At 47.4% G+C, this 23,703-nt stretch overlaps 1 protein-coding gene across 4 annotated transcripts; it reads left to right on the top strand.

Moving 5' to 3' along the window:
* The first annotated feature begins 1,929 nt into the window (after positions 1-1,929).
* On the top strand, positions 1,930-22,672 carry LOC135970080 (putative oncomodulin-2). 4 transcript variants are annotated; one of them, XM_065541637.2, is made up of 5 exons: positions 1,930-2,130; positions 16,836-16,903; positions 18,444-18,576; positions 20,182-20,291; positions 22,379-22,672. In XM_065541637.2, the coding sequence occupies exons 2-5, from the start codon at positions 16,843-16,845 to the stop codon at positions 22,402-22,404; spliced, it is 330 nt and encodes a 109-aa protein (XP_065397709.1). In that variant the 5' UTR covers positions 1,930-2,130; positions 16,836-16,842; the 3' UTR covers positions 22,405-22,672. The 4 variants fall into 4 exon arrangements, 1 of the variants encoding a protein (XP_065397709.1); XR_012432203.1 differs by lacking the exons at positions 1,930-2,130; positions 16,836-16,903; positions 18,444-18,576; positions 20,182-20,291; positions 22,379-22,672 and adding exons at positions 2,508-3,196; positions 4,609-5,785; positions 6,277-8,613; XR_012432204.1 differs by lacking the exons at positions 1,930-2,130; positions 16,836-16,903; positions 18,444-18,576; positions 20,182-20,291; positions 22,379-22,672 and adding exons at positions 2,508-3,196; positions 4,609-4,992; positions 6,277-8,613.
* Positions 22,673-23,703: the final 1,031 nt, after the last annotated feature.

The following is a 23,703-nucleotide window of genomic DNA, read 5'->3' on the forward strand; positions in this document are numbered from 1 at the left end:
TAGGCTGGTGCAAAAGTTACAATTGCAAAATTATATTATAATTGCAATAATTGCAAAAACCACAATAATTTTTGCACCAACCTAATTAATAAACATGAATCACCTCTCGCGATGGAGGAATTCAGGAAATAAAACATGCTCCGCTGTGACCTAGATGTCCCAGAGAACTGTTCTGGGCTGTTCTGGACTGTTCTGGACTGTTCTGGACTTGGGCAACCCACACCCTGTGCATTTAGAAACAGTGAGTTTAACTGGGTATTTAATAGATAACAACAATACTGAAATCTTTTGTTATTTTATTCATTTTCAGAAAAGAAAATGCATATACACATCTAGATGTAGGTCAAATATGCCACACTCTTGGTAATAGTGTAGTTGTCTTCATTTGGATAAAGATTTTAATCACTTCAGTCCCATAATTTCAGGGCAGTTTAAAGTTTATTCATGAATAATATAGGTATTTGTACAAAAGTCCAGTATTTTTCTGCCAGGTGCAGAGGCTCATGCCTGCAATCCTACTGTTTGGGGAGGCTGAAGAAGGAGGATTACTTGAGGCTAGGAGTTGAACACCAGCCTGGGCAACATAGCAAGACCCCCATCTCTACAAAAAAAAAATTTAATTAGCTGTGTGTTGTGGTGTGCGCCTGTAGTCCCAGGTCCTTGAGAGGCTGAGGTGAGAAGGAGCCATTGAGCCCAGGAGTTCAAGGTGACAGTGAGCTATGATTGTGCCACGACACTCCAGCCTGGGCAACAGAGTGAGATGAAGGACAGAAGGAAGGAGGAGCGAGGAGGGAGGGAGGGAGGAAAGGAGGAAGGGAGGGAGGAAAGAAGGATGGAAGGGAGGCAGGGAGGGAGGAAGGGAGGGAGGGAAGACGAAAGGAGGGAAGGGAGGGAGGGAAGGAAGAAAGGAAGGAAGGAGGGAAAGAAGGAAGGAACGAAGGGAGAAAGGGAGGGAGGGAGGGAAGAAGGAAGGTGAATTTCCTTCCTCCTTGACAGGATGGGAGGGATTGGAGTGAAAATTAGGTTGACTTATTATATTAAAAAATTAGGTTGACTTATTTGATTAAAAATCAAAATTGTTTGATTTTCTCACATCTGACCTGTGTACTGAGAATTTAAATCCACTCAACTCCCAGTAATTACTGCTAAAACCATTTGGGTGAATTTCTCTGTAGCCTTTTACTGATATGTGGTGAATTTGTATTGTGTCAATTTAGCAAAACTGGGACTGCATTTCCTAAAATTCCCCTCCCTGCCTAGTTCCAGTTTACTGTGGGTAAGAAGACATATCTGTGGAGGTGGAGGTTGGCACTGGCTGCCATGTAACCCGCTCCCACAATTGTGTAAGGTCCAGTCGCTGTAACCGCCGTCCTGTGTCTATAAATATATATTTTCCAATTTACAAAATACATTAAGCATAGTGCCTGTTTCACTTTACTATATATGGTGGATATTTTTCAATATCATTAAACAGACTTCTAGACTATCCTTTTATTTTTTATGGCCTGTCAATTAACAAATCCCCACACATCGGACGTTGAGGTGATTTCCAATTGCTAAGAGAAACAAAATCTTTGTGTCCATCCACAATAGTTAGTTTCTTCGTTTTTCTTGCAGTTCTTTAAAAAAAAAATTCCTCCTCTGCCTTCTGGCCTGTATTGTTTCTGATCTGAAGTCTGATGTCACTGGGCGCGGTGGTGTGCACCTGTAATGCCAGCTACTCAGGGCCCAGGAGTTTAAGACTGAAAGGAGCTGGGCACATTCCTCAGCCCCGGGCTCAAAACTCCCTGAGCCCAGAACAAACACCACCTGGAAAGTCTCCCATAAGGAGACAGCCGTTCAAGGTTACTGAAAGCGTGAGAGCCAAAAGAATTTCTTTGTTCCCCTGCAACTTTCGGGCTATAAAAAGCAAATGCTCGCATTGTCCGTGGCCCTCTTGTATACTGTGAAACGGAGGGACCAAGTTCGAACTTGTAGTAAAGATCCTTGCCGCTTGGCTTTGACACTGGACTCTGGTGGTCTTCTTTGGGGAACAAACGGTCTGGGCATTACATCTGGGGGCTAGTCTGGGATTCCCCAAGCCCACCAGACCCCTGGTCAACGGATCTGCTAGGATCGATCTACTGATAGGTGAGCTGGCTCGTCTCCGTTTGTCTGTCTGTGTCTGTGTGTCTGTTCTAAATCTGAATCTGTGACTCGCGAGGTCTGAAACTGGAGCTGGCACAGTCCTGGCGGACGCGCTATAGGACGGCCAGTGGAGGCCAGTGGGAGACGTCCCCTGGCTCTCATCTGATCTAGCTGTCTCTGACCCCGGTTCCCAGCCGCGCGCATGCGGTCTGAATTGCCCCGGTTCCCGGAATTCCGAAGCGCGCCTGCGACTAGATATCATTAATAAGTCAGATCAGATTTCCTTTACAGGGATTCTAATCCACATTCCTTTACAGGAAGAGACACAGAAAGTAAGAATGAGTGAGAGAGAGACCATAAGAGACGGGAGAGGGAGAAAGGGAGAAAGTGAGAAGGGAAATCGGAAAGAGAAAGGGGAGGAAACGGCAGACGTGGAGAGTCAGAGAGGGAAATCAGAAAGAGAAAGAGACTGAGTGTAAAGGAGAGAGGACACGGGATGACAGATAGAGGGAGAGAGCAGGCGGACGGGAGGCGGCCGCCGCACCCGGACCCGCCCCCCGGGCTGAGTCGCGGGAGGGAGCAGGCGGAGGGGAGGCGGCCGGCACTCACGAGCCCGCTGAAAGGGAAAGTAACTTTGAAGGGCCGGCGGGGCGGACGCGAGGGCACACTTCGCGGACTAGCCCCCGCCCCCCCCAGCCGCCTGACTCCACGGTGGCTTTACCCCTTTGGGAAATAGGACCCCCAGATAACACAGGAATCCCCAAGCTCCAGTACTGGCCATTCTCCACCAGTGATCTGTATAACTGGAAGACTCAGAGTGCTCGGTTTTCAGACAACCCCAAAGATTTACTGGCTTTACTGGATAGTGTCATGTTCACCCACCAGCCCACTTGGGATGATTGTCAGCAGCTCCTCCGAATCTTGTTTACCATGGAAGAGCGAGAGAGAATACAGGTAGAAGCTAGAAAGCTGGTCCCGGGGGATGACGGTCAACCGACTGCCAACCCTGACCTCATAAACGCGACCTTTCCTCTGACCAGGCCGGCGTGGGACTACAACATGGCAGAAGGTAGGGGACGGCTACACCTTTATCGCCAGACTCTAATGGCAGGTCTCCGGGCAGCTGCTCGCAAGCCCACTAATTTGGCTAAAGTATATGCTATTCTACAGGGAAAGACAGAGAGCCCAGCTACCTACTTAGAGAGATTAATGGAAGCTTTTAGACAGTACACCCCCATAGATCCAGAGGCTCCAGGAAGTCAGGCAGCTGTTGTAATGTCTTTCGTAAATCAGGCAGCCCCAGATATTAAAAGAAAACTCCAAAAATTAGAAGACTTGGAAGGAAAGCAGATTCAGGACCTCCTTCAGATAGCCCAGCGGGTTTATAATAACAGAGATACTCCAGAAGAAAGGCAATTTAAGGCCACTGAAAAAATGACCAAGGTCCTGGCAGCAGTAGTACAGAAAGAACATCTACAGCCAGAGTATACCCAACCTAGGCAGCCCCCCAGGCATGATAATCTGAGAAAAGACCAATGTGCCTACTGCAAGGAGGCTGGCCACTGGGTAAGAGACTGCCCCAAAAAGAAACAACGAGGACAGGGACCTCCTAGGTCTACACCCATACTAGTCACTCAAGATGAAGACTAGGAAAGACGGGGTTCGGATCCCCTCCCCGAACCTAGGGTAACTTTGCAAATGGAGGGGTCCCCGGTCTAGTTCTTGGTCGATACGGGAGCACAGCACTCAGTCTTAGTTAAAACTAATGGGAAATTATCCTCCAAGTCCTCGTGGGTACAAGGGGCCACAGGAGTTAAGAAATACCCATGGACAACACAAAGAACAGTAAACCTCGGAGCCAAGAATGTAACCCATTCTTGAAAGCCCCTGTCATCCCTGAAAGCCCCTGTCCCCTATTAGGGAGAGACCTGCTAACTAAAATGGGAGCACAGATCCATTTCCTCCCTGAAGGGCCCATCGTGACCAACTCCCACAATCAACCCGAGTCCGTCCTGACTATAACCCTAGAAGATGAGTACCAGCTCCACCAGGAGCAAACGGCCCCTGACCAGGACATAGCAACCTGGCTCCAGCAATATCCAGAAGCTTGGGCGGAAACGGGGGCTTAGGACTAGCAAAACACCGTCCTGCCTTATTTGTTGAACTTAAACCTGGGGCAGACCCCGTGCGGGTATGCCAATACCCGATGCCCCTAGAGGCCAAGAAAGGAATTGCCCCGCATATCCGCCGGCTCCTTGACAAAGGGGTCCTTCGCTCATGTCACTCACCCTGGAATACTCCATTGTTGCCGGTACAAAAACCTAATAGTGGAGAATACAGACCTGTACAAGACTTAAAAAAAATCAATAAGAGGATTGTAAACATACATCCAACTGTGCCTAACCCATATACCCTCCTGAGTACCCTAAACCCTAAACATCAATGGTACACTGTTTTAGATTTAAAAGATGCTTTCTTCAGTTTGCCTTTAGCTGCTCAGAGCCAAAAGCTCTTCGCCTGCGAGTGGAATGACCCTGATAAGGGCATAAGTGGCCAACTAACATGGACCAGACTGCCACAAAGATTAAAAAACTCTCCTACCCTGTTCAATGGAGCCCTCCATGAAGACCTGGGATAACTTTCCTGCCCCCAACGACCTTAAACCCTGCCTCGCTGCTGCCCAACCCAGACCTGGACGCCCCACTCCACGACTGCACCGAGATACTAGCTCAGGTGCATGGAGTTCGAGAAGACCTGCAAGACTGCCCACTTCCTGACGCCGACCTCGTCTGGTTCACTGATGGGAGCAGCTTCATACATCAGGGCCAGAGGTACGCTGGAGCAGCAGTAACTTCAGAGACTGAGGTAATCTGGGCGGAACCCCTGCCCCCGGGGACATCGGCCCAGAAGGCCGAACTGATAGCGCTCACCCAAGCTCTTACCTTAGGGGCGGGAAAAAAGCTGACGGTATATACAGACAGCCGATATGCTTTTGCAACGGTGCATATACATGAGGCCATTTACAGGGAGCGGGGGTTACTGACAGCTAAAGAAAAAAAGATAAAAAACAAGCAAGAAATCCTAGCCCTGCTAACAGCCGGGCTGTTGGCCTTTTATGGAGGCCAGAAAAGTTAGCCATTGTGCATTGCCCGGGACATCAGAAACTAACTACTCCAACTGCTCAAGGCAACTTTCTAGCGGACCAAACTGCAAGAAAGGTGGTGAAGGCTCCCAGCCAACTCCTTGCACTCCAGCTCCCTGACCCGGGCCCCCGGGACTTGCCATATTTCCCTGATTATTCAGAACAAGATCTCCAGTGGATTGACAAGCTTCCCCTGAAACAGATCCAGAATAGGTGGTGGACTGATACTAATGACCAAACCATCCTACCAGAAAAATTAGGACAACAAGTGTTAGAACACATCCACCGAACCACCCACCTAGGTGCTCGGCAGATGATAGACCTGATCAGACGCTCTAAGCTCAAATTCAGGCATACAGCGGAGATGGCCAGCAACATTGTGACAAGTTGCAGAGTCTGCCAGCTTAACAACGCCTACCCCCAATCCCAGGCTGCATCGGGAACAAGGCTCAGGGGAACCAGGCCCGGTATCTACTGGGAAGTAGATTTTACTGAAATAAAGCCAGGAAAATACAGGTATAGGTACTTACTTGTCTTTGTAGATACTTTTTCAGGGTAGACTGAAACATTCCCCACCAAGAAAGAAACTGCTCAGGTTGTAGCAAAGAAAATCCTGGAAGATATCCTCCCCAGGTATGTCTTTCCCATCCAGATAAGGTCAGATAATGGGCCGGCCTTTGTCGCTAAGGTAAGTCAGGATTTGACTTCCATCCTTGGGACAAATTGGAAACTACATTGCGCTTACAGGCCCCAGAGTTCAAGACAGGTAGAGAAAATGAATCGGACCTTAAAAGAGACCTTAACTAAATTAACTATGGAGACTGGCGCTAATTAGGTGGTCCTTCTCCCCTACGCTCTGTTCTGGGCCCATAATACCCCTTACAGACTAGGCCTTACCCCTTATAAAATTATGTATGGCAGACCCCCACCCTTAGTTCCCAGCCTAAAAGATAATCTGCTCAAGTCTGAAACAGAAAATGTCTCTGAACTCTTATTTTCCCTACAAGCCTTGCAGAAAATTCATCAAGAAATCTGGCCCAAGCTGAAAGAACTATATGAGACCGGTCCCCCGCCAACACCCCATCCATACCAGCCAGGAGACTGGGTCCTGGTCAAGCGACACCGACAAGAGACCCTAGAACCCAGGTGGAAAGGACCACTCCAGGTACTCCTAACCACACCCACCGCCCTAAAGGTAGAAGGCATCGCGTCGTGGATCCACTACACCCACGTCAAGCCGGTGGACCCAACCTCCGACCTCCTGGGACCAATCACGGCGGCGGCTGAAGCACCGGACACGTGGACTGTGGACAGAGCTAGAAACAACCCCTTAAAACTCACCCTGCGCCGGCAGCATAGCTCACTGCAAACATACAGTTAGGTGGTCTAACCCTAACGTTAGTCACCCTAGTGGCTGCTGGAGAAATCACAAAACCAGCTCTTAATCCCTTTGTCTGGAGATTCTGGCTTTATGAAAACCGAACCCCCCCTGGGCAACCTCATAAACCCGGGAAATTATTGGCCAGTGCTGATTGCCCCTCCTCAGGGTACAACAGCCCAATTCTACTAAATTTTACTGGTTTCCAAATAGCCAAACCTTGACACTAATAATATGCTTTGAGTTTGATCAGACTAAATACAATTGTAAACACTATTGGTGGCACCAAAATGCCGGCTGTCCTTATAACTATTGTAACATCCATAGACCCCGTTATTGGGGAGAGAGAAAACAGTTAGACCCTAAGTGGCCCTTCCATCGCAGACGGGATAGAGACTTTTCATATACATGGATAGTTAGAGACCCCTGGAACTCCCGCTGGACCACGCCTCAACATGGGGCTGTATACTACTCCCCCTCCTCCACATGGCCTAGCAGTCACCTCTATCTGTGGCGAGGCCTAGTGCAAGTACTGCCCCTGGTCCACGGGAATATCCAACGACAGGAAAACAGACTAACACAAGACTTACGTCCTTTCTCCTGGTTAAAGTTATTACAAGAAGGACTAGAACTTGCTAACCTTATAGGACTTCACAGCCTGTCTGGCTGCTTTCTGTGTGCCACTCTAGGACGTCCACCACTAACCGCTGTCCCTCTGTCATGAGGATCCTCTACCTTTGCCCAAGCTAACAACCTCCGAAACCTCTCATATGCTCCTATCCTAAACGTGCCCCTATACCTAAACCCCAGTCAGGAGAAGTTTCCCTACTGTTTCTCAGAAACCAATTCCAGCCTCTATAGCATCACTGCAACGCCCCCTAATATCACCTTAAGGGCTCCATCAGGCATATTCTTCTGGTGTAATGGAACCTTATCTAAAAACCTACCTAGTCCCTCTGTTAACCTACTGTGTCTCCCTGTCACATTAGTTCCCCAGTTGACTCTACTAACTGCTGGCAAGTTCCTAAGGTATACCGGTAACAGGACTAGTGCTGTCATTCACCCAGACCCTAGACCGAGACCTGCACAAGCCATATTTCTCCCCCTCATTGCAGGAATCTCCCTCACCGCATCCTTCATTGCGGCCAGACTGGCGGGGGGAGCCCTAGGTCACACCCTCATAGAAAGTAACAAGTTGTACCAACAATTTGCCGTTGCTATGGAGGAGTCGGCTGAGTCCCTTGCCTCCCTTCAGCGACAGCTCACGTCCCTAGCTCAGGTAACCTTGCAGAACCGGAGGGCCCTAGACCTACTCACTGCAGAAAAAGGTGGTACATATATATTTCTAAAAGAAGACTGTTGTTTCTACATAAATGAATCAGGACTTGTAGAGGACCGGGTCCAACAGTTACGCAAGTTAAGCACTGAAGTAAAAACACGGCAGTTTGCTTCAGCTGCAGACCAATGGTGAAATTCCTCTACGTGTTCTCTGTTAGCCCCCTTCCTTGGACCCCTGCTAAGTCTACTATTTCTGCTTACCGTAGGACCTTGTGTTGTTAACAGAATTTTACAATTTGTTAAGGTGAGATTTGACACCGTACAACTCATGGTCCTCAGAGCCCAATACCAACCTGTAAACGCTGAAACAGAATCAGATTTATAAGACCCAAGATTGGCTCTAAAGATACCTAAAAAGAAGGGGGGAATGAAAGGAGCTGGGCACATTCCTCAGCCCCGGGCTCAGAACTCCCTGAGCCCAGTACAAACACCACCTGGAAAGTCTCCGATAAGGAGACAGCCGTTCAAGGTTACTGAAAGTGCGGGAGCCAAAAGAATTTCTTTGTTCCCCTGCAACTTTCGGGCTATAAAAAGCAAACGCTCACATTGTTCGGGGCCCTCTTGTATACTGTGAAACGGAGGGACCAAGTTCGAACTTGTAGTAAAGATCCTTGCCGCTTGGCTTTGACACTGGACTCTGGTGGTCTTCTTTGGGGAACAAACGGTCTGGGCATTACAAGACAAGCCTGGGCAACATAGCAAGACCCCATCTCAAAAAAAGAGAGAGAGAGAAGTCTGATGTCAATCTTATCTTTGTTCCTCTGAACATATTGTGTCTCTTTTTTCTGGCTGCCTTTATGATCTTCATCTTCTCTTTATCACTGGTTTTAAACAATTTTATAATAATGTGCCCTTTATACGTGTTGGCTTTGTCTCCTCCTCCTTTTACTTTTTGCCTCAAAAAAAAAAAAATTAAAGAGATAGGTGTCATGCGCGTCCGTGTGAAGAGACCAACAGGCTTTGTGTGAGCCACATGGCTGTTTATTTCACCTGGGTGCAGGCAGGCTGAGTCTGAAAAGAGAGTCAGCGAAGGGAGGTAAGGATGAGGCTGTTTTATAGGATTTGGGTAGGTAAAGGAAAATTACAGTCAAAGGGGGGTTGTTCTCTGGTGGGCAGGAGTGGGGGTCACAAGGTGCTCAGTGGGAGAGCTTTTTGAGCCAGGATGAGCCAGGAAAAGGAATTTCACAAGATAATATCATCACTTAAGGCAAGGACCGGCCATTTTCACTTCTTTTGTGGTGGAATGTCATCAGTTAAGGCGGGACAGGGCATTTGCACTTATTTTGTGATTCTTCAGTTACTTCAGGCCATCTGGGCGTATACATGCAAGTCACAGGGGATGCAGTGGCTTGGCTTGGGCTCAGATGCCTGACAATAGGGGTCTCACGCTGTTGCCTAGGCTGGTCTTAAACTCCTGGCTTCAAGCAAACCTCCCAAAGTGCTGAGATTATAGGCTTGAGCCACCGCACCCTGCTTGACCTGGGATATCTCTCCCTTTTTCGTCATGGGGATAATAATATTTCACAGAGGGCTGGGCGCGGTGGCTCAAGCCTGTAATCCCAGCACTTTGGGAGGCCGAGACGGGCGGATCATAAGGTCAGGAGACCGAGACCATCCTGGCTAACATGGTGAAACCCCGTCTCTACTAAAAAATACAAAAAAAAACTAGCTGGGTGAGGTGGCGGGCGCCTGTAGTCCCAGCTACTCGGGAGGCTGAGGCAGGAGAATGGCGTGAACCCGGGAGGCGGAGCTTGCAGAGAGCTGAAATCCGGCCACTGCACTCCAGCCTGGGCGACAGAGCAAGACTCCGTCTCAAAAAAAAAAAAAAAAAAAAAAAATTCACAGAGTTGTTACCACGGTTAAAAGACACGACATCATATTGGTGAACTGGGCAGTGTTGTACAAACCTGATGTGAACAGGGCAGGCTTCATGGGTGTGAGACCTCTAGTCTTCAGGGTCCTGCACTTAGCCTGCACACTTGATTTAATCCGCTGAGGCACTCACATGGAAATTCTTTGAACAAGAGGACTTGCATTTCTTTTTTCTTTTCTTTTCTTTTTTTAGAGATGGGGTCTTGCTATGTTGCCCAGGCTGGAGTACAGTGGCAATTCACAGGCACAGTCCCACTACTGATCAGCACAGGACTTTTGACTTGCTCCGTTTCCAACCTGGGCTGGTTCACCCCTCCTTAGGCAACCTGATGGTCCCCTGCACCCAGGAGGTCACCATATTGATGTCAAACTTAGTGAAGACACCCAGTTGGCAGAGTGCACTGCAGCCCAGAACTCCCAGCTCAAGCAATCCTCCTGCCTCAGCCTCCAGAGTAGCTGGAACTACAGACACCAGCCACGGCGCCCGTCAGGACTTGCATTTTCACTGTGCACCGGAGCCCACAGATTACAGAGCCAACAGTAATTAGGGGACTTGTGCCATTTCCACACCCATAGTAGATCACGAGGGATGCATTTTGCCCTGCTCCATGGGTAATCAAAACTGTAAACCCAGGAGAGGTCAGCTCTTGTAGACAGGGGCTGTGTGCTCTTGGAGATCCCCCATCCTTGTTATTCATTCATTCCATTGGGAAACACACAAGCTGTCCTTTTCAGGCAGCCCTAAAACACTTTACCGTCTTCGTTTGTAAACAGCAGTCACTTTGACTGACTCATGAAGGAGCTTGTCCCAACCCCCAAGTGTAAACTTATTTAACAAATGATTGCTTAGTCTGTGAGTGGGAAAGGAAATCCAGTCCTAGAGAAGTATCTCATTCATAAATAAACACGCCCGTAACTCTAGATCCCACCCCATCCCCCATGTCACCGTGCAGAGACAGCTGGATGCAGACATTCAGATTCAGAGCCAGTTCATTCATTGCACAAATGTGTTCATTGAATAGTTACACTGTGACAAGGAATGTGCCAATGAACGACCAAAGATAAAAATGGACAATGGAACTGGGCGCGGTGGCTCACACCTGTAATCCCAGCACTTTGGGAGGCCAAGAAGGGAAGATGGCTTGAGCCCAGGAGGTCAAGGCTGCAATGAACCACAATCGCATCATTGCACTGTAGCCTGCATGACAGAGCCAGACCCTGAATCTACAAAAATTAAATTAAAAAATGAAGGCTGAGCGCAGTGGCTCTTATTTGTAATCCCAGCACTTTGGGAGGCTGAGGCGGGTGGATCACTTGAGGTCAGGAGTTGAAGACCAGCTTGGCCAACATGGTGAAACCCTGTCTCTACTAAAACTACAAAAAATTTGCTGAGCGTGGTGGTACACACCTGTAATCCCAGCTACTTGGGAGGATGAGGCAGGATAATCGCTTGAATCTGGAAGGTACAGGTCTCAGTGAGCCCAGATCTTGCCATTGCACTCCAGCCTGGGCAACAAGAGCAAAACTCCGTCTCAAAAAAAGAAAATTTTAATTTAATTTAATTTAATTTAATTTAATTTAGAAATTAGCCTGGGGTGGTGGCAGGTGCCTCTAGTCCCAGCTACTCAGGAGATTGAGGCAGGAGGACCGCTCAAGCCCAGGAGCCTGGATAATTATTTAGTTATTTCCATTTTTTGTAGAGATGGGTTCTTGCTATGTAACGCAGGCTGGTCTCAAACTTCTGGGCTCAAGCAATGCTCCTGCCCCGGCCTCCCAAAATGTTGGGATTTCAGGCATGAGCCACCGAGTCCAGCCCTGCTTGGGTTTTTTGAAAACCCACCTGGCTAGGTTGGAGGTGACCCCGAGTGGATAAAGGTTAGGAGTCCACTATAGTTGTTTCCCTTCCCAAAAGAGATGCTGGAGGCTTGGGCTCGGGTAGTGACTGGTCCGTGAAGAGAAGATGAAGTTGAGAGATATTTAGGAAGTGACATCTGTTGGGAGAACATGGAAGTGGGTCCACTGTGCTCTCAACCAGCCCCATCATACATGATGGAAGGAGGGTCTCCCATGCATTCAACAGTTTCATCCCCACAATGGCAGCCAGGCTGGGCGCGGTGGCTCACGCCTGTAATCACAGCACTTTGCGAGGCTGAGGGGGGCGTATTACTTGAGGTCAGCAGTTGGAGACCAGCCTGGTCAACACGGTGAAACCCCGTCTCTACTAAAAAAAAAAAAAAAAAAAAAATTAGCTGGGCATGGTGGCAGGCACCTGTAATCCCAGCTACTCGGGAAGCTGAGGCAGGAGAATCGGTTGAACCTGGGAGGTGGAGGTTGCAGTGAGCTGAGATCACGCCACTACATTCCAGTCTGGGTGACAGAGCGAGACCCTGTCTCAAAAAAAAAAAAAAAAAAACCGGTCTACTTCCACATCTTCCTCCTATTCTTTCCTGGGAGCAATTAGGAATTGGTGGCCAAAATAATGAAGACTACGGAATCAACGTTTACAAATTGTTTATATATATATGTGTGTGTGTATATATATACACACACACGATATACATATACATCACATTACATAACTATGCAAATATGATAAACAACATATTATGCATATGCAACGTATGTCATATGCATAACATGATATGCAACATAAAATACATAATATGAAATTTACCATCTTAATCATTTTTCTTTTTTCTCTTTGGAGAGACAGGGTCTCACTCTGTTAACCAGGCTGGAGTGCAGTGGTGTGATCACAGCTCACTGTAGCCTCAAACTCCTGGGCTTAAGCGATCCTCCCACCTCAGCCTCCCAAGTAGCTGGGACCATAGGTGCACACAACAGTGCCTGGCTAATTTTTTTATTATTGTTTTGTAGAGATGGGGTCTTGCTTTGTAACCCAGGCTGGTCTCAAACTCCTGCCTTCAAGCAATTCTCCCGCCTCGGCCTTCCAAAGCGCTGGGATTGCAGACGGGCGCCACCGCACCCGACCCATCTTAACCCTCTTGAAGTTCAGTGGCATTAAATATATTCACATTGTGCAACCGTCACCACCATCCATCTCCAGAACTTTCTCATCTTCCCAATCTGAAACTCTGTCCCCATTAAACACTCACTCCCATTACCCCTCCCCCCAGCCCTGCTAACCACCATTTTGTCTGTCTCTGTCAATTTGAATATTCTAGGTACCTCGTATTAGTGGAATTATACAATATTGTCTGTTTGTGTGAATCAATCTCTCTCTCTCTCTCTCTCTCTATATATATATATATATATATATATAACTATATATATATATATATAGATAGTTTTTTTTTTTTGAGACAGAGTCTTGATCTGTCACCCCGGCTGGAATGTAGTGGCACAATCTCGGCTCACTGCAACCTCCACCTCCCAGGTTCAAGCGATTCTCCTGCCCCAGCCTCCCAAGTAGCTAGGATTACAGGCGCCCGCCACCATGCCCAGATAATGTTTTGGTATTTTTAGTAGAGACAGGGTTTCGCCATGTTGGCCAGACTGGTCTCTGACTCCTGACCTCAGGTGATCTGCCCACCTCAGCCTCCCAAAATGCTGGGATTACAGGCATGAACCACCACTCCTGGCCTGGTCTCTGGTATCTTTATTTTCTATCAGAAAAATAGCATGAACAGAAAAAGTATCTTGGTTTAACCCATATGCTACTTTGATTTAAATGAGCAGATTTTTAAAAAATGTTGTATCTCTGTGGACAATTGTAAAGACTCCCAAGAAAAAGAAAGGGCTCAGCTAGTTTCTATGGCAACTTAATGTCAGAAACCTAATTCAAAACTCTCAAGACTTATTTTCAGAAACTTTCTTTTTATTTATTTATTTTTGAGACAAGTTCTCGCTGTGTCGTCCAGGCTGGCGTGCAGTGGTGCAAGTATAACTTGCAGCAGCCGTTACTTCCCGGCCTCAATCCATCTTCCCACCTCAGCCTCCTGAGCAGCTGGCACCACAGGCATGCGCCACCATGCCTAGCTGAATTTTTTTTTTTTTTTTTTCGAGACAGAGTCTTGCTCTGTCATCCAGGCTGGAGGGCAATGGCACGATCTCAGCTCACTGCAACCTCTGCCTCCCAGGTTCTAAGCGATCCTCCTGTTTCAGCCTCCAGAGTAGCTGGGATTACAGGTGCACACCACCACGTCTGGCTAATTTTGTATTTTTAGTAGAGACGGGGTTTCACCATGTTGGCCAGGCTGGTCTCGAACTCCTGACCTCAGGTGATCCGTCTGCCTTGGCCTCCCAAAGTGCTGGGATTACAGGTGTGAACCACTGCGCCCGGCCTACTTCATTCTTTCTAATGGCCACATAGGAAGTCATTGCATGGATGTACCATAATTTGACAAATTCCCGACTAAAGCCCATTTTAGTTGTTTCCAATTTCAATAGTGCACTCAAAGCTATAACAAAGACTTCTGTGTCGCCCAGGCTGGAGTGCAATGGCACAATCTCAGTTCACCGCAACCTCCACCTCCTGGATTCAAGCGATTCTCCTGCCTCAGCCTCCTGAGTAGCTGGGCTTACAGGCTGCCATGCCCAGCTAATTTTTGTATTTTTAGTAGAGATGTGGTTTCACCATGTTGGTCAGGCTGGTCTCGAACTCTTGACCTCGTGATCTGCCCGCCTCAGCCTCCCAAAGTGCTAGGATTACAGGTGTGAGCCAGTAGTCAAACTCTTAGAAGCAGGAAGTACAATGATGGTTACCAGGAGCTGGGAGGTGGGGGAACAGGGGAGTGGTGGCAGCTCAATGGATACAGAGTTTCCATTTTTCCAGCTGAATAAATTATAGCGATCTCTCGGTCAATAATGCACCAAGAGTTAACACTATTGTACTATACATACACTTACAAATGGTTAAGATTATATATTTTATGGAATGTGGTTTTTACCACAATAATTAAAAAGAAGAACCTAGCACAGTGCTGGCCATATAAAGGGTCAATAAATGTTTGCTGAAAATTAAAAAAAAAAAAAGGCCGGGCGCAGTGGTTCACCCCTGTAATCCCAGCACTTTGGGAGGCTGAGGTGGCAGAATTACTTGAGCCCAGGAGTTCGAGACCAACCTGGGCAACGTGGCAAAACCCTGTCTCTCAAAAAAAATGTATATTTAAAAAATTAGCCAGGCATGGTGGTGTGTGCCTGTAGTACCAGCTAGTTGGGAGACTGAGGTGAGAGGATCACTTGATCCTGGGAGGTCAAGGCTGCAGTGAGCTGAGATCATGCCACTGCACTCCAGCCTGGGCAACAGAGCAAGACCCTGTCACAACAGAAACAAAATCTTGAGTTGTCTAGTCCTGGCCTCAGCCTCAGAATATTTTTTTCCAAACATGTTAGTTTTGTGGGTTGGGAATGCTGGCTTGATTTCCTCCTTTTTGCCTTTTGAGTGTGTGCAATTTATGGTATAGCTGGGAAATGTCAAAGTCAAGACATTTGTAGGAAAATCACATCACTTAGCCCCATCTCCTGTGCCGGACGAGTCCTGTGTGTGCGCTTGGTGACAATGGCTTTGAGTCTGTCAACTCCAGACTGAGGTCAGCTTTACACACCCATAGTTTCCAAAGTTGAAAACAGGCCTGCCTCAAACGGTACCTGCTAACATCTGGGGAGCCTTTTCAGCTTACGGAGCACCCCTGTATGTGTTTGTCTTAGTTCAGGCCACCATCTCCACCTTACCAGGCATCCAGAACCTTCTCCACACTTTGCCAACAGAGTTCGTTTGCAGAATTGAAACCTTAGTTAAGGTTCATTGAGGTTTTTTTTTGTTTTTTGTTTTTTTTAATAATCGGCTGTTCCCACCCACATTCCCTTGAGATATAAATAGAAAAAAAAAAAAAAGGAGGTTTCATGAGTAAGACAAGACATTTGAGCTACATCCACTTGATCCTTGAAAAGGAAATCTAAGAGGTTGTAACTATCACTTTTTCTAGCCTATATAAGGTAGGTCAGCAAGGTAGCAAAAGCCCATCTGTTGTTTTGCTCCTTCAGCTCTTTTTCCTGATTCTTCCTGGGGGGGAACCTAAAACGGTGAGTAACTGGTGGGCCCACCAGACCCCAGACTCTTCTTCACTGCGTGCATTCGTATTAGGCTTAGGTGCTTAGACTCCTCTTTTCCCATGGCTTTGACACCTGGAAGGATTTTAGTCTCTGGGAGACGGGCTTTTCCTCCATCTGCTTCCGCCTTTCGGGACAGATAGCAGGCCTTCTTCCGCAGAATGTCCGCAAGCGGCCGAACTGTATCCCTTCCCCCGTGGAAATTGCAACATTGCATCTCTCGGGCTGGTGTAGGAAAATGCCAGTGCATTTGTAGCATGGTTTGTAGCTGCCTGTGGAAATGACTGATTATGTCAGTATAATTTTTATAAGAAAACGATTGAATCCTTCTTTAGGTCATGTATTTTTGTTTTCATTTCTGGCATATATTCAAAAGAAGGTTCTGAGATAAAAAGGGCTGGGGTCTTTTTGGTATCTGGTTTTAATTTGGATATTCTGTCCCATCACTTAATACAAAACCATGCTTATCACATTTAAAAAATTCTAGACAGGCCTGGCTCGGTGGCTTATGCCCGTAATCCCAGCAATTTGTGAGGCCGAGGTAGGCAGATCACCTGAGGTCAGGAGCTCAAGACCAGCCTGGCAAACATGGCGAAACCCCATCTTTACTAAAAACACAAAAATTAGCCAGGCGTGATAGTGTGCACCTGTCATCCCAGCTACTCAGAAGGCTGAGGCAGGAGAATCACTTGAGCCCAGGAGGTGGAGGTTGCAGTGAGCCGAGATGGTGCCACTGCACTCCAGCCTGGGCAACAGAGTGAGACTCCATCTCAATTGAAAAAAAAAAAAAAAAAAAAAAAAACTAGACACACATGCAGTTTCAGTGGGCCTGAGAAGATATGTTTGCCCTGGATGTGCATGTTCCTGCTTGTGGCTTATCGTATCTCGTTTATTCTGTGTGAGTAGGTAGAAAATGAGCATCACGGACGTGCTCAGTGCTGAGGACATTGCAGCAGCCCTCCAGGAATGCCAAGGTAGAGGGGACATGGGGTGGGATGGGATTTCCTCACAGCTTTGCACCTTCAGCAAAGCAACACAAAATCAAAATATAGGCCAGGCAGCCAGATGCAGTGGCTCACACCTGTAATCCCAGCACTTTGGGATGCCGAGGCAGGTAGATCACAAGATCAGGAGTTCGAGACCAGCCTGGCCAAGATGGTGAAACCCCATCTCTACTAAAAATACAAAACAATTAGCCGGAGGTGGTGGTGGGTGCCTGTAATCCCAGCTACTTCGAAGGCTGAGGCAGAGAATTGCTTGAACCCAGGAGGCGGAGGTTGCAGTGAGCTGAGATCGCACCACTGCCCTCCAGCCTGGGAGACAGAGCAAGACTGTCTCCAAAAAAAAAAAAAAAAATGTAGACCAGGCATGGTGGCTCACATCTGTAATCCCAACACTTTTTGGAGGCCAAGGTGAGAGGACTGTTTGAGCCCAGGAGTTTGAGATCAGCCTGGGCAACATAGCAAGGCTCCATCTCTACAAAATAAAAATAAAAACTAGCAGGGCATGGTGGCATGTGCCCGTGGTCCCAGCTACTAGGGAGATTGAGGTAGGAGGATCACTCAAGCCCAGAAGGTTGAGGCTGTGGTGAGCTATGATTGCTACACTGCATTCCAGCCTGGACGACAGAGTGAAACTCTGTCTCTAAATAAATAAATAAGAGGTTGGCTGGAAAATTCGTGGAATCGGAGAAGAAAACTGCTATTTATTACATAACTAAAATTATAAAGATCTGGGATCTGAGCACACGATTACAATTCTGTAAGACAAAAGAAACTTACAAAACACATGAAAGCAAGAAATTACTGAAGGGCCAGGTGTGGTGCTCACACCTGTAATCCCAGCAGTTTGGGAAACCGAGGCTGGTGGATCACTTGAGGTCAGGAGTTCAAGACCAACCTGGCCAGCATGGCAAAACCCTGTCTCTATTAAAAATACAAAAATGATCTGGGCATGGGGGTGCACACCTGTAATCCCAGCAACTCGGGAGGCTGAGGCAGGAGAATCACTTGAACCCGGGAGGCAGAGTTTGCAGTGAGCCGGGATCACACCACTGCACTCCAATCTGGAGACAGAGTGACTCTGTCTCAAAAAAAAAAAAAAAAAAAAAAAAAAGAAAGAAAGAAAAAAAAAAGAGAAAGAAACCGCCAAAGGCCATTTAGCCTGTTGAAATCCAGTGATTGCATTTCCCCCTACCAATTAGACCAGGTATGTTGTGGGCTGGGCTACACAGCCTGTAAAGTGGGCCAGGGGGAGGGGGAGGCACAGAGAGGAGGAAGGAAAAGGGAAATGGACAAAACCAAGTGGAGGAGGGAAGGCTGGGGCAGAGGGGACATGGGATGCCATCACAGAGCCATCAAGTCTCGGCTGTTCCAAAATCTTGGACCAGTTGAGCGTCCCCGTAGCTCAGGGATATTGTTGAAGTATTTTTAATCATCTGTGTTTTTAGTACCTTGGCCCCAGTATAGAATGTGATCCAATGAGTGTCAGAATAACCCATTCTCTATTCTTCAGACCCAGACACTTTTGAACCCCAAAAATTCTTCCAGACGTCAGGCCTCTCCAAGATGTCAGCCAGTCAGGTGAAGGACGTTTTCCGGTTCATAGACAACGACCAGAGCGGGTACCTGGATGAAGAGGAGCTTAAGTAAGCTTTGTCCTGAGTCTGTCTGGTACCCAGCGCTGCTGGGTGGCCCTGGGGTGCAATGGGGGTCAGGATGCTGAGTATTTCTTCAATGGCCAGCCTCAGTGTTGGTCATTCAGCCAAGCATCATTAAAGTAAAGGACATGAGTCAGTTGACCACACATCTACCCAGGCAAAGCCCTCAACACGGGCAGTGAAGACTGCAGGTGCAAAGATTCTTTTCTTTTTTTTTTCTGAGACAGGGTCTCGCTCTGTCACCCAGGCTGGAGTGCAGTGGGATGATCTCAGCTCCCTGCAGCCTCCGCCTTCCAAGTTCAAGTGATTCTCATGCCTCAGTCTCCCAAGTAGCTGGGATTACAGGTGCATGCCACCACGTCCAGCTAATTTTCGTATTTTGAGTAGAGATGGGGTTTCACCATGTTGCCCAGGCTGGTCTCAAACTCCTGGCTTCAAGTGATCCTCCTGCCTTGGCCTCCCAAAGTGCTGGGATTACAGGTGTGAGCCACAGCACCCAGCCGCAAAGATTCTTTGGTGTAAGAGATTTCCTTTGGCAAATGGATTTTAAAAAACTAAAACTTTGGCTAAACGTGGTGGCTCACGCCTGTAATTCCAGCTACTCAGAAGACTGAAGCACAAGAATCGCTTGAAATCAGGAGGCAGAGGTTACAGTGAGCCGAGATCGTGCAGCTGCACTCCAGCCTGAGTGACAGAGAGAGACTCTGTCTCAAATAAATAAATAAATAAAAATGAAAAACACTAAAAGCTTAAAAATGGGCCAGGCACTGTGGCTCACACTTACAATTCCATCCCTTTGGGAGGTTGAGGTGGGCGGATTGCTTGAGTGAGCCCAGGAGTTCAAGACCAGTCTGGGCAACATGACAAACCCTTGTCTCTACAAAAAAATACAAAAGTTGGCCGGGCGTGGTGGCTCAAGCCTGTAATCCCAGCACTTTGGGAGGCTGAGATGGGTGGATCATGAGGTCAGGAGATCGAGACCATCCTGGCTAACACAGTGAAACCCTGTCTCTACTAAAAAATACAAAAAAAAAAAAAACAAAAAAAAAAAACTAGCCGGGCGAGGTGGCGGGCGCCTGTAGTTCCAGCTACTTGGGAGGCTGAGGCAGGAGAATGGTGTAAACCCGGGAGGCAGAGCTTGCAGTGAGCTGAGATCCGGCCACTGCACTCCAGCCTGGGCGACAGAACAACATTCCGTCTCAAAAAAAAAAAAAAAAAAAAAATGTTAGTGGGGCATGGTGGGAAGCACCTGTCATCCCAGTTCCTTGGGAGGTTGAGGCAGAAGGATTGATTGAGCCCAAGAAGTGGAGGCTGCAGTGAGCCATGATGGTGTCACTGCCTTCCAGCCTGGGTAACAGAGCAAGACCCTGTCTCAAGAAAAACCCAAAAACCACACCAAAACAAAAAAAAACCCTTAAAAATGAAATGCCCACCATTGGTTTCTACAGCTTAAGGAAACCTCTGCTTGCTAAGACCTTGGCTAATTATTGCAAGTGCTGGAAACAGATGATTTACTTAAAGGAAAAACAAAAGTGTAAACACAGAGATGCATGATCTTTCAGAAAATCCCCATGGATCCTTATTCTCCTGTAGGTTTTTCCTCCAGAAGTTTGAAAGTGGTGCCAGAGAACTGACCGAGTCAGAAACCAAGTCCTTGATGGCTGCTGCGGATAATGATGGAGATGGAAAAATTGGAGCAGAGGGTACGTCCGCGCCTGTACGTAGCATAAAACACTCTAGCTCAGGAAGCATCCGTGAGAGCTTGGGCTGTGAGATCCAACCGATGTGGCTTAAAATCTCCCTTTCTTAACCTTACTGAGCCTCAGTCTTCTCATCTGTAAAGCGGGACTAAAGTAAGGATGCACATGATGTGTGTAAAAACCCTGGCATAATGCTCGGCAGGTGCTATAGAAGCTGGTCACACTGGTCATTGTCTAGGAGCTGCAAAATATCCTTCACCTGACTAGAGGACTAGCTAGCCACCTGGCCAGTTATTTGCAAGATGCCGTAATGCACCTGCATATAGCACAAGGAATTTCCACCAGTGGGGTTTGAACCCCTCAGAATAAGGGGAAGATTTACATCCTCAGACCAGGGTCCACTGGCATGCGTAGGAAGGCCTCTTTGTTTTCAAGGGTTTAGACAAATATGTTTTATTGGACATTAGCCCGCCAAGTGGATAATATTAAACAGAGAACAAATAAGCCAACCTCATTTACTGCATCTTCCGTAGGCAGAATCCTAGGTTCGAGCTTTAGAATACACTAGCACAGCTGTAGGACTATTTTCACTTGCTTTTGTCACGTTGCTAGCGTGCTTTTTAGCTACTTTGTGCCTGCCAACTCAGCAGAACGTATGGTGGTCCTTCTGGTGGTGCCAATTTGAAGTTTAAAACTGCTACATTAGATGCTTATTTAAAAAAAAAAAAAAAAAAAAACCCGTTCAAAATTATACCACTATCGCTTACTACACGGGAGTTAATGCAGATAGATAGCTCATAAAAACAGATTAGGTAAGGGGGGATTGACTTAATTAAACATAACCACGGGCTGGGCGTGGTGGCTCAAGCCTGTAATCCCAGCATTTTGGGAGGCCAAGGCGGGCAGATCCCCTGAAGTCAGGAGTTCAAGACCAGACTAACCAACATGGTGAAACCCTGCCTCTATTAAAAATATAAAAAATTAGCCATGTGTGGTGGTGGGCACCTGTAATCCTAGCTACTCGGGAGGCTGAGGCAGGAGAATCGCTTGGACCCAAGAGACAGAGGTTGCAGTGAGCCGAGATCATACCATTGCACTCCAGCCTGGGCAACAAGAGTGAAACTCTGTCTCAAAAAAAACAAAAAAGATAAACATAACCATGAAAGATTTCCAAATAAAGCTTACCAATAAATATAAAGCAAATCCCCAGTTTTTATATCAATCTGTAACATCCATACCTTGTTATTATTACTATTATCCTTCTTTTAGTAACAGAAACTTTCGGAGGTAGGTTCAATGGAGGAGAGTCAGTTCAAAGTCCCACCCTATCAAATATATCCTAAAAATGCAATACCCAGCTACAGAATAGAGAAAGGAAACCTCCCCTTGCTGTCTGAAATTGACCACACAATAAGTTAAATGTTCACAGATGGTCACAGGTAATTACACTGAATTCATTCATTCATTCAAAATGAACGAATAGAAGTCATGGGCTTGACAAGTTCTAATTCAAAGGCCTCTATTGCAAAGGTAAAGTTGTTTGTTAAATAAGATTATTCGGAGAAATGGAACCCTGTGGACTCCCTCAAGATATAGTCATTGATACCCAGGTCTCCTCTCCTCTCCTCCCCTTCCCTCCCCTCCCCTCTCCTTTTTTTGAGATGGAGTCTGGCTCTGTCGTCCAGGCTGGAGTGCAATGGCATGATCTCAGCTCACTGCAACCTCCGTCTCCCGAGTTCAAGCGATTCTCCTGCCTCAGCCTCCCGAGCAGCTCAGATTACAGGCGTGTGCCACCACACCCAGCTAAGTTTTGTATTTTTAGAAGAGACAGGGTTTCACCATCTTGGCCAGGATGGTTTCAATCTCATGACCTCATGATCCACCTGCCTCGGCCTCCCAAAGTGCTGAGATTACAGGCGTGAGCCACTGTACCCGGCCGGTTTTTCTTTTGTCTCCTCCAAGGGGCGCCATGCCCATCATCTGACAATTTTCTTCACTTCCTTCCCTCTTTGGAATTCTCATTGGCCACGGCATGTCTGTAAAGAACCAAGCCACCTCCACTGACCCTCTTCTCACCTCTTCTGTTCTAGAATTCCAGGAAATGGTGCACTCTTAAAAGCCCCAGTGTCTGGAGAAAAGACAGAAAGGGATAATCACCTGGAAGGATTCCAAAGCCCTGGGAATGGGGAACCCCACATCCTACCCCTACCTAATTTGTTAATTTCCCGGAAACCTTCTGCAGTTTGCTCATTGTTTCAGCGAGGTCATGAGAGAGTCGCTCACGACGTTCTCGGTGGTGGATATGCCCTGACGACTTCTGTAAGCCCCCATCCCCCAACAGGCAATGCCTCTAAAAATCACCCAATAAAGACAGGCTTGTCATCTGCGGATGTGTGGGCGTGTTTTTTTCTCAGCACGACACTCAAGCAAGCTGGGACCAAGGGCTTTTCGTCAGATTTCTGGTCCCATCAAGCCTGAAGCGGGCCACGCTGGTGTTAACGCTTGAGCAAACAAGGAAATCACGTTTTGGAGGATTTTTTTGGTTGTTTCTTCAAAGTTACAAATAAATGCCATTGTCATGGTAGGATTTTTCTCAGCAAATCTTCTGACACTGAAATTAAAAGAAAGGGATTTTAGCCAGCATAAAATCACTCTTTTTTTTTTTTTTCTCTTTTTTGAGACAGAGTCTCACTCTGTCACCCAGGCTGGAGTGCAGTGGCTCAATCTTGGCTCACTGCAACCTCTGCCTTCCGAGTTCAAGCTGTTGTCCTGCCTCAGCCTCCCAAGTAGCTGGGATTACAGGTGCACACCACCACGCCCGGCTAATTTTTGTATTTTTAGTAGAGATGGGGTTTCACCATGTTGGCCAGACTGGTCTCAAACTCCTGACCTCAAATGATCCGCCTGTCTGGGCCTCCCAAAGTGCTGGGATTATAGGCGTGAGTCACTGCGCCTGGCCAATCACTCTTACCGGTGTGTTTTCTGCCATGTGTTAGTTAGAAAGCCACTTTGCTTTTAATTAAGACAAAACAGAACACGTGTCTGTAGCGGTCTGTAAAGCTCAGGAGAGACTTGCATTTCCAGGTTAGTACAAACAGACCCATTTCCTCTTTATTATTTATTTATTTATTTTGAGACTAGGTCCGGCTCTGTCGCGCAGGCTGGAGTGCAGTGGCATGATCTCAGCTCACTGCAACCTCTGCCTCCTGGACCCAAACCATCCTCCCACCTCTGCTTCCTGCGTAGCTGGGACTACAGGCATGCACCACCACCCCCGGCTAACTTTTGTACTTTTGGTAGAGGTGAGGTCTTGCTATGTTGCTGAGGCTGATCTCGAACTGCTGGGCTAAAGCGATCCTCCCACCTCAGCCTCCCAAACTGTTGGGATAACAGGCATGAGCCACCGCACCTGGCC

The sequence above is a fragment of the Macaca fascicularis genome, chromosome 3 (assembly GCF_037993035.2).
Source record: "Macaca fascicularis isolate 582-1 chromosome 3, T2T-MFA8v1.1".
Classification (NCBI taxonomy): domain Eukaryota; kingdom Metazoa; phylum Chordata; class Mammalia; order Primates; family Cercopithecidae; genus Macaca; species Macaca fascicularis.

Coding starts and splice junctions, on each gene's coding strand:
- LOC135970080 (XM_065541637.2), top strand. CDS start 16,843: ATGAGCATCACGGACGTGCTCAGTGCTGAGGACATTGCAGCAGCCCTC. Junction 18,577..20,181: donor CTGGATGAAGAGGAGCTTAA/GTAAGCTTTGTC, acceptor ATTCTCCTGTAG/GTTTTTCCTCCAGAAGTTTG. Junction 20,292..22,378: donor TGGAAAAATTGGAGCAGAGG/GTACGTCCGCGC, acceptor CTTCTGTTCTAG/AATTCCAGGAAATGGTGCAC.